The sequence below is a fragment of the Artemia franciscana genome, chromosome 13 (genome assembly GCF_032884065.1).
Source record: "Artemia franciscana chromosome 13, ASM3288406v1, whole genome shotgun sequence".
NCBI classification, from domain to species: Eukaryota; Metazoa; Arthropoda; class Branchiopoda; order Anostraca; family Artemiidae; genus Artemia; species Artemia franciscana.
The window spans coordinates 12341910-12355314 of NC_088875.1; the positions used below are offsets into that span (position 1 = coordinate 12341910).

A 13405-nucleotide genomic window follows, 5' to 3' on the forward strand; every position below is an offset into this window, starting at 1 on the left:
CAAAACAAAAAGAATTTGAATTCAGAAAGTTGACACGCGAAAAGTTTGAATTTACCTACCAAATGTTAATGGTAATGCTAATTTGAAACGATAAGGTACATCCATCTCGTTAGCACATCAAAAATACTTTAACAAACTTAGTTTGAAATAAGACGTTCAAAAGGCACCAAAGATTTTTTTTAATTCAATTAATTGTACTAACCTTGAATTATGCTCAAGATTATTATGTAAAAGATTTTTTCACTTTGTTATGATTTACGATGGAAGAGTTTCTTCATTGTTTTAGGCTTGTGCATTATTTTTTTAATCAGTACTGGACAAATTACAGCTATGGATTTAAATTATTCGTAATTCAATTTTGAAGATTTAATTATGCATTATTTCAATTCCCTGTAAAATATCAGTCTGTGCTGAATTTGTGTACATGGCGTTATTACTATAAGGAGTTTTCATCCTTTGTGACGATTAACCATGATTTATTTTTAATATAGGTTTTCTAGAGTTTTTTTCTCTTTTTCTTTTTATATATATATATATATATATATATATATATATATATATATATATATATATATATATATATATATACAGTGAAACTTTAAGAAATGTATATTTTTTCTGTTTACTTCAGCATTTATTTTCTTCCCAAATGATTAAAGTACCAAAGACAGTGAAAATAAATCTTTTTCTTATTATTGTTAAGTGGAAATCCAGACTAACATTAAAAAATAGTTGAAAAAAATTAAAGGGAGTTAAATTATAAAAAAAATTACAAAGAATTGAGAATCCAATTTTTAATGTAGAAGGCCTCCATATTACGGAGCAACAGGCGCCCAATTTAAAAAAGAAAAACGTGAATGAAAAGTTAGCCCAGAACATTTGACATTAAATGATTTAAGAAAGTATAGCCTTCCTTTGTAGGTGTAGCTGACTTTGGAATTTCGCAATTTGTTAATGCTTAAATTTTTACGAACTAAAAGCGCTGTCAAATCTTATTAATTATTTTAACTAATTTGTTTTCTCGGTTCAGTGTTGCAAAACTGATAAAAGCGTGGTATTAATCCTACAAAAGTCATAATTCAAAGTAAAAATTGCTGTTTCAGGTGTGAATAAAACTAAGAGAGGTCCAGGAGAAAGAAAATGCTTTTATTTTGATGCCCTTGATATTTTAAGATTTCCGAATTGGAAACCAAACTTTTCGGGCCTATTTATTTTTATCACTGTCTTGATTGAATTTTTTTTATTTAAAATAGAATCAAAATAATTAAGAAATGATAAATAATGAAATAATAATATAACAAAATATAATAATATAATATAATGAAATAATATAATAAAATGAAATAATAAATAATAATAAAAAAATTCAAATCAATTCACAAATCAAGTACCTACAATCTACTATGGATGAAATTTTACTGACGTCCTGTTATAAAAAAAAAAAAAAAAAAAAAAAAAAAAAATCAAAGCTACAGTTTTGACCAAACTTCAATTGTATTGAACTTTGGTGTAATGGTCGCGACCCTCCCGCAACGCCCCAGAGGGTAGTAGGCAGAAAAAGAGACATACTACTGAAAATTACAGTTACTCTTCATCTCCTGGTTATCCTTAAAAGAATATGGCGTGACACAGGGTTTTTGTGGAATAAGCGGCCGAGAGTGGATGGAAGCCAGTAACGGTCGTCAATTTCCTGAGGTGAGAGATAAATTCCCTGTTCATATGAAGGACCGAAAGTGGGTAAAAAAGATCCCTTGAGGACAAATCCGAGGTGGAAGAAAGAAGTTCTCTTGCTATTACACGTTCTGAGGATCAAGTGCCGCTCGTCATTGATGGCTGGTGAGGTGTGGTCGACTCTCCCCTTTTTTGTGAGGGACAAATGCTCCCTGTCCAAGCCGGTTTGAAGCTGGTGAGTGGGGTTCTCGACGCGAGAGCAAAGTGGTAATATGTTCACACAACCCAGAGAGAGTCTTCTACAAAGGAGAAAAAAGAGACAGGGAAGCCTTAACTGACTCTTAAAAGAGTCAGTTGCTTGCCAGCATTCATTCCGTTCAGAGCTAGTGCGCGTTGGTGGATGCTATTGCTTATTTAGGATATTTGTTCTGTTTGAATTGTTTGAACACTTGCCAGTAAGTCTCTGTTTAATGGATTTTTGATTTGGTTATTAGCCAATCTAGGGGAGATTATTGAATAATTTTATGATGTCTCTCACGAAGTCGTACTTTGATCAGAAACACACTGAGCTTATGACGAAGATTCTTAGCCTGGAAAAGGGAATTGAGGCTTTGCGAAATGAGAATTTGGAACTCAAAGAAGAAAATACGGTTCTCAAAACCGAAGTAGTAAATCTAAAAAAGTCTTGTCTTCAAGTTGAACTTGTTTCAAAAAGACAGAATATTCTACTTCACGGTATACCAGCTGTTCAAGGTGGTAACTCAGAAAATGCTACTCGTGAGTTTCTCTCTGAATTAGGAGTCAGTAACGCAAATTCAATGCCCTTCGTCAAGTGCTATCGTTTGAATGGAAATAAACCACCAGGCTCTAATACTAGGGCAACGTCTAGGACTACACTAAAAGCCGGGCCAGTTTTCGTGACTTTGGCTAACTTAGCAGATAAAGACGCTATTATGAAAAATTGTGGTAGGCTGAAGGGATCTGGAAAAAGTATCACTTCCGATCTCCCGCGTGAATTGGCACGTCGTAGAAAAGAACTGCTATCTTTCGGCTATAATCTGCGTACGTCATCTGACACTTCAACTAGAGTTGCTGAAACCCGAGTAATAACGAAAGGGATTAGTGTATGGATTGAAGCGAAAAAGTCTTCAAAGAGTAAGACTTGGTTGCGAATAGAGGACTCATGTTTTGATCCCTTTAAACTATCTAGTAATACGACCTCTGTGGTTCCCTCCCCCGCTGTGATAGTCGGAGGTGATGAGTAATATGTGTGATTTGTTCATTTTTTTTTAGTGATTTGTTTGATGTTTGTTAGTTGTTGTTGTTTTGGTTTTTTTTTTCGTAAGTTATGATATATAAATTTTTCTCCTGGATTGGGAGATTTAGTTATGTTTTTGTTGTTTTTCATTTTGTATACAAGTTTTTTTCTTATTCAAGTTTTCTGTTTTTGGCCTTTATTTTTTCTGTTTCAGTTTCTTTTTTCACAAAAAATGAGTTCATCGTTCTGTTTGCCTAGTTGCTGTCCACATGTCATTGTTATGAAGATGCCAAGCTGGGTGGTGGGTGGCGCATGATGGATCATAGTTTGTATTTTTTTTTTTAATTTGTCTGACTCTAGTTTGGGTGACATCTCCTCCTTGGGTGAGCGACTATCTCATCTTCAAAATAACCCAATTGATATTCTTAGTTTGATAAATAATTCAGTAGGTCAGTCTAACAAATCACCATCAAATCCCCATTTTTCAGTTAGTAGTAAATACGTATCTGATTTAGATCGAGTATCCAAACGAGATGGTAGATTCTCTGTACTTCAGCTTAATGTTCAGGGTCTTTGCTCTTCGTTTGATGAGTTGAAAAAAATAGTGCGTAGTGGCCACCCTGACTTCATTGGTCTTTGTGAGACTTTCCTTGATTCAAAAAACGAATCTCTATTGCATCTCCCTGGGTACAAGATGGAATATTTGAATCGAAGTAGGATGGCTAAAGGTGGCCTTGCTGTTTATGTTTCGGAATGTCTTCCGTACTCTGTTAGACATGACCTGTCAAGAAATGAAGAAGGAATTTTTGAATCCATATTTATTGAGATTAAAACCCAAGCTAAAGCTTTGATTGTTGGTAATATATACCGGTCTCCTAGTGGGTCTGTTCTCTCTTTCCTTCAGATTCTTGATGAGGTCTTGGAAATAATCCAACTTCATTCATGTGAACTTGTAATTATGGGCGACTTCAACCTTAATTTGTGTGACCGGAGGTCATCCTCGTCCTTGGATTTTCTTTCGACAATGCTCGCTTGTGGAACACTACCTTCTGCATGCATTCCAACTCGCATAACTAACACTACCGCTTCTTTGCTTGATAATATTTTTTCATCTTTGACGTTGGTGCGAAATTCTATATTGATGAGTGATATCTCAGACCATTTTCCTGTTTTTTCCATGTATGATTTTTCCGATTCGTTGCCAAGGAGGAGCCAAGAAGCAGGTTTTTCCTCTTTAAAATTTAATGATCAGGACTTGCATATTCTTAGGTCACGGTTGGCAGGTTGTTCGTGGAGTATTTCTAAAAATGGATCTGACATAGATTCTTTGTTTAATTCATTTTATGATTCTTTGAAAGAAGTTATCTTTGATACATGTAATGCACCCCAGTCGAATCCAGCATCGAAAAGAACAACCCCTTTGAATCCTTGGATGACCCCTGGACTTCTTAAAAGTTGGAGGAAGAAAAATTATCTTTGGAAGGCTTACAGGTGCTCTAAGCCATTTTCGCGTGATTCCCGGCTTCAACTTTTCAAAGCTTATAGAAGAGTTTACAATTCGCTTTGCCGAAGGGCTAAATCGTTATTTTATCATAGAAAATTCTCTGCGTGCGGTAAAGACATTAGGAAGACATGGCAAGTAATCAATTCTGTTATCAGGCCATCTTTTCTGCCTCCTTCTGTCCCTTCAAGTGTTGTGATTGACGGGAAAAATGTAGAGGGTGAGCTAAAAGTTCAAGATGCGTTTACTTCCTATTTTGCTAATATCGGCAAAACTACAGCCTCTTCTGTAAGTCCTTCTTCTTCTCTACCTGATTTTAGGTCTTATCTAGGACCACCTTGTCTTAAATCAATGGCATTGGAACCTGTCTCTGAAGCTGAAATAGCCAGAATTGTCAATTGTTTGAGGGGTTCTTCATCCTCTGGCCCAGACCGTATTCCGACTAAGGTTGTCAAGTTCATTCTTCCTGTCATTGTGTGTGCCCTCACGAGACTTGTCAATCTTTCTTTTGAAAATGGTGTCTTCCCAAGTGCTCTAAAGCGTGCTCGTGTTATCATCCTTTTTAAAGGTGGATCAAGGAATGATCCTGCAAATTATCGTCCCATATCTCTTTTATCAGTGTTTAGTAAAATTTTTGAAAAAGCTATGCTTTCTCGACTTCTTGATTTTCTTAATTCTAAACTCTTTTTTCATGATTTTCAGTTTGGTTTTAGGGCCAAACATTCAACTGAGCATGCATGTGCAACTCTCTTGAATTATTTAAATTCAGCTCTTGACTCTGGTTTGATACCTGCTGCTCTTTTTCTTGATGTTCGAAAAGCGTTTGACTCATTAACACACAAGATTCTTCTTCTGAAAATGTCCCATATTGGAATAAGAGGGAATGCTTATTCATGGTTTCTATCATATTTATCTGGTCGAGTCATCTCGGTTCATCCGGACTTTTCTAATCCTTCTGGAATAGAGTTTGGTGTTCCACAAGGATCTGTTATTGGGCCGATACTCTTTTTAATCTACGTCAATGACCTTATTAATGCGGTTAAAAATTTAAAACCTACCATTTGCTGTCGTCTTTGTCAACCAGTGTCCGTTACTAGCTGTGACAAGAGTTTGTCCTTACCGGATACACTTATTGCTTTTGCTGATGACAGTACTCTTGGCACAACTGGTAGAACTGAGTCTGATCTTCGTTCAAGGATGATAGCCCTTTTTGAAAGAGTTATCCAGTGGTTTGATGTAAATTATCTTGCCTTAAATGTCGAAAAGTCATGTTTTCTCATTTTCTCCAGAGTCTCAAAGGCTTGCCCTGATTTAAATGAAATAAATGTATCAAGAGGTTCTCTAAGTAGACCTAAGGATCGTTACGTTCGATTCCTAGGCATCTTGCTTGACGAAAATCTTTCGTTCAAGTATCATATTGACCTGATTAAAATGAAAGTCTCCAGGAGTCTTGGAATCCTTAGAAAGCTCAAATATATATTTCCAGGGTCGATTCTTAGACTCTTGTTCTGCAGCCTAGTTCAGTCTTATGTTTCATATTGTTCTGTTATTTGGATGTCAACTTTTCCCTCGTCTCTGAAGCCACTTTCAAAACTTTATGATAAAGCAAGGACTCTTATTCAGGAAACTAACCGTTTTTCACTTAAACCCTTGCTTGATTTGAAATCTCTCTATTTTCTTTCTTGTTCTTCTTTCGTTTTTTTACAGTTGCACGGCCATCTTCCTGCTGTCCTATGTAATAATATATCTTTTGTTTCTGATCAATCGACTTATCATCTCCGCAGTTCCAACAATTTACTGGTTCTTCACACACCGTCAGTGAGGTCTGACTTCAACCCTCTGACAGCTTGCAACAGGATCTGGAACACGCTCCCAGAGTTCGTACGAAGCTGCCACTCGTTTGGTATGTTCAAAAATTATGTTAGAGATTTTCTAGCTAGTAATTAATTTTGTTTGTTTGTTTTGTCTTTATTTTTTATTCCGGTTTCCCTTGGAGTTGATGTCTCTTGAATGAGTTGGATATTTAATTGAGTTGGTGAAATCATGTGCTACTCCCTGCCTAGCTTGTCATTTTTTGGAGATTATTAAGGTGGGCGACTCAATTTTTGGTTTTTGTTTATATTTTTTGTTGTTGGTATTTTTTTCTCCCCTGTTCTTTCCCGGCCATGGAGCCTTATGGGGGAGATTGTCTTGAAGTAATTTTTTTGTTTATGGATTTTAATGTTAAATAAAGAACTCAGAACTCAGAACTCAAAATACCACGCTCAAGGAGGGCCCCAATAGCCCAGCGACTACTGGTGCTATATTTTTGGGAGATATGGAAGCAATGGACTTGTGTGGCTAAGTCTTGACTCAGTTATGTAAGTATGTCAATAAGAATAATAATAATGTTAAAACAAAATTATACAGGTAACAACAACTTGATCGGAAGAAGTTTCCATACCCTTTTATTTCATATACTGATATCAGACAGTCAACACTACTTTCTCAAAAATATATTCAAATAAACCAGCATACATCAACAACACAAATCAATGCGCTCTAAGCAGTATCGTGACAATTGGGAGGGGCGGTGATTTTTTCGTAATGCTAGATTTTACCTGCAAACTTACCCTTTTTGGTGTTTGCATTGAAAAAAAAAATGATAAAAATACCCCTAGATTTTCAAAAAATAGACTTTGCCACCCTCCCCCCCCCCCAAAGTTTCTTATAAATCCACGCCATTGGCTCCAAGGCCTACAAGAGTTGATACAGATTAAAAAAAAATTCTAAATGGAAGCGCAGCACTTTTATTCTTACATATGAAAATTCAAGTTCCCAGCTAATCACTAAAATAAAGCAAAAATTAAGTCGTAATTACAAATATATTCCACAGTTTTGAAAGTTAACGTCTGAAAATTTCTGAAACCAATCACATCATAAAATTCTGGCAAAGTTTTTATTCCAATCATCCTTTGAATAAAAACATGCATTACCTAAGAGCACTAGACTGGCCCAAAACAAACAAACCCATAGGTGCACACAGTTCCAGCCCTTCAGGTAAGGAGGGGGCCTACATGGGGAAAAAAGGCATATTTAGGCCAATATTTTTCAGCTTCAACAGAAAAGGATTCTTCTACAATTCTATTTTGGTGGTCCACGGCAACTTTCCGTTCCAAGCCCCAACTTAAAAGAGTGCATCACCTTCAGTTGAAAAAGAGATTTTCCATAAAATTCAGAAAGGCCAGATAATACGGCCGTTCAAATATTAGATGTCATCTTAGCATATATATAGATATTTTGTTACACTATTATAGTGCTATATATGTGCTATATAGTAATATAGCACATATATAGCATAGAATCTACGCATAAATATTAGATGTCACCCTATCAACAGCCCTACCGAACGATCATCCCCTGTCGACAAAACGAAATCCCGAAAAAGCTTTGCTTTCTGGATACATGTTTTCTGCGGTAGTTCTGCAAATTATGTGTATTTTCTTTAGCACTACTAAATGAAATAAAAACATTTTCTTAAACAGAAAAATACTTAAGAGCTTAATTTTAAATAATGTCTTACCTCTTTAACTTCCATAATAATCTTTAGAGTTCTTTCAATCATAAAAAATAGCCAAAAACCAGCGAAAATGAGTAGTGATTTGTTGAGATAAACGTGGTCTGGGTCAAACTCGGGATCCATAATGCCGTATGCCTTGAAATAAATAACAAAATTAAACACTCGTCCAAGTTTTATAAAATATCAACGCTTCTTTCACTGTACCCCACCCTCCCTCTTATTTTACCCTCTCAAAAACTTCTTGCATTAAAATAAGAGAAGAAAAGAGAAAAAAAGAAGGTACAGTTTTTGAAGAAGAGCATACCTTCAGGGTTGGTAACTTGACACAATTTATGCCAAAAGAACATATTCCCATGTGCGGGGACACAATGACATAAAAAGGCAAAAAGGTGACACATTTTAGAAATTTGGGAAATAAAAAGGCAAAGGGTACTTTTCGTAAATTTATGACATAAAAAGAAACAATCCGCAACTAGATATAAATTTTAGTAAAAAAAAATGTCACTTTTTACTAAAGTAGTGATTTTTCTGGTTTTTTTCGAGTATTCAGGCTTTTTCAGAGACATCGTAAGTAAGGGCGTTTCTCCAAAGCAAGGGCTTTACATTTCTATATGAGTAAAGTAACCTAACCTTACCTCAGCCTCCCCCCTAATGTGCAAATATATAGCCCAAATTATACAAGTCCAATGCATTCTGTCACTCTTCATTTGTCTTTGTTGCTATGAAACCGGTTTTCTGAGATCTTACATTCAGCAATCTTCTCGACTGTGTTTGGTATAATACTTGAGTACCGAATAAAACTGTCAAACAGCGTAATCGACGATGATATAAAAAAAGACAGGGGTGGGTATTAATTTCCATTGCAGCACTGAACTGGAATATAGTTTACTGAATGTACAAACTCAAATATATAATGGACAATTGGACAAGCGAATGCTCTTGAAGAGGATGCAATAATCGTTTATTTGGTGAATATGGTGTTCTACGTAAGATTTATTAAAAAAATGTCATAACCTAAGTCCATAATATAACATAAGTAACATGGCATAGCACCAGTAAATAAGCACTGAAATTATTTGCGTATTCCATTTAAACTATATTGAATTTGTATCATTTCGTTCTACTGAAAGTTTCTTAGTACTCTTATTAGATCAATTATCTTTTTATTATTTCGTGTTCACAATTTTATTGTTCAATACCACGAATAGAAGCATTCCCATATTTACTAAATCCAATTTACAAGCAATTTTGTGAAGAGTTAATACAAGCCTTGATCCAATATTTATTTTCAAATATTTACATATTGTTAACTATATTAAGATAAGAATGTCAATACAACGCTATTTAACAAATGATAACTAAATACAAGTTACAAAGTGTAGGAGACATATATACAATGTTTACTTTCGTAATCCAATCAATTAACCTACCACACTTTGAAATGCTGAGATAGCAACAATTTAATATTACCAAATCTTACTAGGAAAATAAACAAAATTTGAATTAAAAGAACGACGATAATTTCACCCAAGCATATAGCAGGGACAAACCTATACGCCTAGAGCTAATCAAATATTTTTTGGCTCGGATTTTTGCCCTATAGTTTTCTAGATTCTTCATATTTAAAAATTAACGACGCTTCTTGACTACTAAGGTCCTTGCGTCGGCCCTGCAGTGCATTCCTGCAGCGTGATTTGATCTCTGGGTCCCGTATTACCAAGCTAAGGTCAAGATTCTTCATATAATGTATTCTTTTTTCTTATTTAAAAAATCCACTGCCAAAAATACCAAAAGTGTAATGTTTTTGCATTATTTGAAGAACAAAATTAATATACCGTTTTTATAATGAAAAATCATCCTTTTTCAAGGTCCTAGAAAAAAAAATACCTCTTTTATTACCTCTTTATATACCCTAGAAATAATCAAAGATTTTTTGGCTCGTTATTTTTGCCCTATAATTTTCTAGATTCTTCATAGAATGTATTCTTTTTTCCTATTTAAAAAAATCCACTGCCAAAAATACCAAAAGTGTAATTTTTGCATTATTTGGAAAACAAATGTGCCGTTTTGTAATGAAAAATTGTCCTTCTTCAAGGCCCTAGAAAAAATACCTCTTTTATTACCTCTTTTTATATCCTAGAAATAATCAAACATTTTTTGGCTCAGGATTTTTTCCCTATAATTTTCTAGATTCTTCGTAAAATGTATTCTTTTTTCCTATTTAAAAATCCATAGCCAAAAATATCGAAAGTTTTTGCACTATTTGGAAAACAAATGTACCGTTTTTGCAACGAAAAATTATCCTTTTCCAAAGTCCTAAATAAATACCTCATTTATATCCATCTCAAAGACATTATTCAAATAAAACAGCTCTTTTATGAAGCATCTTCTTTAAGCGAGAATCATTTATAGAAAATACACGATAAATAGTTCTTGCCCACCCTTAATCACAAATCATAAAATGACAAAAAATCACAAATATTTGGCTTCTGAGGTTACGGGGAATCCCAAAAAAAAACAGGCCTAACTGTTAAATATTGTATACAGCCTAACAACTGATGGCCTGCTTTAAATATGTTCTTTATTTTACTACGCACCTCTATCTTAAATGAGAATAAACCTTTAATAAATGAAAAACAATAAATTGAAAACAATAGTGTAACAAAACACAATTCGAAATGCTGAGATAGCAACAGTTTAGCTACTACAGGAACTATTACTAACTAATGTCTCTGACAGCATATGTGGCAGTCAGTTTTTTTGTAAATATGAAAAAATGGATATGCATGGTCAAAAACTTCGACTTTGATTGATTGGATAGAATAGAACAGGAAAAAATATTTGAAAACATTGACAAATGATGAGGGATTTCCCCTTCATCCCCACTCCAAAGTCAATAGAGCCATCCTGTGAAAATACGAACTTTTTCTTAACGTCCTGACCTATTTAGGTCGTTTTTGTGGGCAGTCTCCGCTGTTCCTTGTCTTCCAACCTTAGATTTCATTGTCCATTTTTGTTCATCTTCATCTCAGAAAGTTTTGTTTTGTGGCTAGTCATCGATGTTCCTTGTCTTCCAAACGTAGATTTCATTGTCCATTTTTGTTCATCTTTATCTCAGAAAGTTTTTTCCTTGCCTTTTGCTATTGCAGTTTAGATTCATACATTGTCTCATTTAATTTCTTAAGGCTCATAGATAACAAATAGGTCTTTGCCTGTTTCAAAATACAGATTGCAGTTCAAAATTTCGCCTACAATCCAATGTTATTCTCACTGTCGTTTGTTCCATCCTTTTTCTTTAGCTGTTACGATTCTCGCTTTCACTAGTTTTCTATTATGTGGAAAGGCAGTGTGGTCTTCGTCGCTATTATTATGTATTATTATTATGTACGGTTGGAAAGGGTTTCGTTCGATTTGAAATTTTGAGATGTGGCCTTCCTAAGAGACGAAAGGGGTCAGAGCACCCACAGGAATTGGGTGAACCCTTGGGTTTACTAGGGCATAGGATCAAAACTTAGAGGTATACAATTTCGATATGAACTTTGATTTTAATTTGAGCTGAAAAGACTCATAAACGTGTTTCCAGAGATAAAATGATGGTGATGCGTGGCAAAAATCAAAACGGAAAAGAAAACGAAACAAAACACAGTTGGCCTACACACGTGGTATGTAGTCACATTGTTTTCAAATAAACCTTTGCAAGTATTTTTCACTAAAACTGTTCCAAATAAGCCTGTACAATATAGCTACGGCGACCCTCAAGAAGTTGAACGACACAAATCTTCTTACATTTTTGAAAGGCAGTTGTCACAATTAAGTCGAAGTCTTTTGGCCGTCACGTCATAGTCTTGGGTGCCAAACTTAGTTTTTCAGGGCTTAAAATTGCAATTTCAACGAGCACAAGAAAAGTAAACAAATGACATCTTTAATCTGCTTTTTTATAGGATTTAATTTTTGATTGATATTTATTGAAATTTTTTATTGAATTTAAATGGATTGAAATTTATCCGTGAGTAAGAATTAAAGAGAGTTAACTTATTTTCAAAAATTGTTTGAATAAAGATCCATTCTACAGAAAGTAGGCCTAAATTAGGAAGGGAAAATCATGGCAGGTTATGTAGAATAGCCGACTCTAAGCTGGTTCTACTTTTGATATAATTAGGGTTCTTTACCCTCTCCTACATTTAAAGTACTTGAAAAGACATATTTGCAACTATTTAAAAGACCTGATATGGTTAGAAACTCTGATATGTGGTATGCTCCGAAACCATTTTAGCGCAAAATTGCAGACCAGAAATTTTCCGATACTTTGAAAGATGAATAAATTAGGATACGAAACTTTCAGGAATGCCCTTGAACCGAAATTTTAGCACGGGGGGTATTTTCAGGCTCAAAGAATTAAGAGTCTCTAAAAACCACCAAACGCTAGATAGTGCTAGTGGTTTTTTATCTAAGCTGACGCTAGTTTCTATTTTTACCACTTAGCCATACTTTTGGGAATTAATCCTTAAATAGACGCTACAAGAAACAAACACAAATTATTCTCTTTTAATTAGCTGATATCTTAATTAGTTGGTTATTTACGACTAGTGATAATACTAAAATCTGGTATGTAACTGGTACTATTAAAAAAAAGGTAAGGGCTTCAAGTGCTCAGGTTTTGCCAAAAGAAAATTTTATCCAGCTAAATAACAAATAAACTGCCGAAAAGAAAAAGGCGGTATGATTAAGCTCATGTTTTTCACAAAAGAACGAAAAAATTCAGGACCTTGGGGAAGTTTGGCGATGCGGTAATGACCAGTGTTTTCCACAAATAATTAGCTGCCAGGCCAGGCAAAACAGATTAGTTATACTATGATTCATTATCAAACCGCTTTACCAATTGAGGAGTTGAGGGGATAGCAGTATAAAAAGTGGAGGATCACAAAAGATGGTACGGCGGGCCAGATGACAGAACAAAGATACGAGTGCCCTAGCCTTCCTTGTACATTGAATGATAATTTTATTAGTAGCCAATTAATATAAGTTTTGCTTATTTTAGTTTTTACGGCCTTCACGCACGTTTTGAGGGTCCGTTATTAAATACTCAAGGGGGTGGGGCTTAGAGTTTTTCAGATCAGGCATTAATAATTTTGTAATAAAAAACTGCAGTTTATATATATATATATATATATATATATATATATATATATATATATATATATATATATATATATATATATATATATACTAGCTGTTGGGGTGGCGCTTCGCGCCACCCCAACACCTAGTTGGTGGGGGCGCTTCGCGCCCCCCCCAAGCCCCCCCGCGCGCGTAAGTCGTTACGCGCCATAATAGTTACGCGCCATTGTAGTTGTGTCCCTATGTCCCACCTGTGAATATAGATATATATATATATATGGTTTTAACTACGTAAAAC

General features: G+C 34.8%; 1 protein-coding gene across 1 annotated transcript in view; it reads right to left on the reverse strand.

The window, feature by feature from the left end:
* Positions 1-13405, reverse strand: part of LOC136034540 (metal cation symporter ZIP14-like) — a 91664-nt gene that overhangs the window by 23790 nt on the left and 54469 nt on the right. The window contains exon 5 of the mRNA XM_065715769.1: positions 7993-8124. Within this exon, the coding sequence (XP_065571841.1) occupies positions 7993-8124 (132 nt within the window). The remainder of the gene's footprint in view (positions 1-7992; positions 8125-13405) is intronic.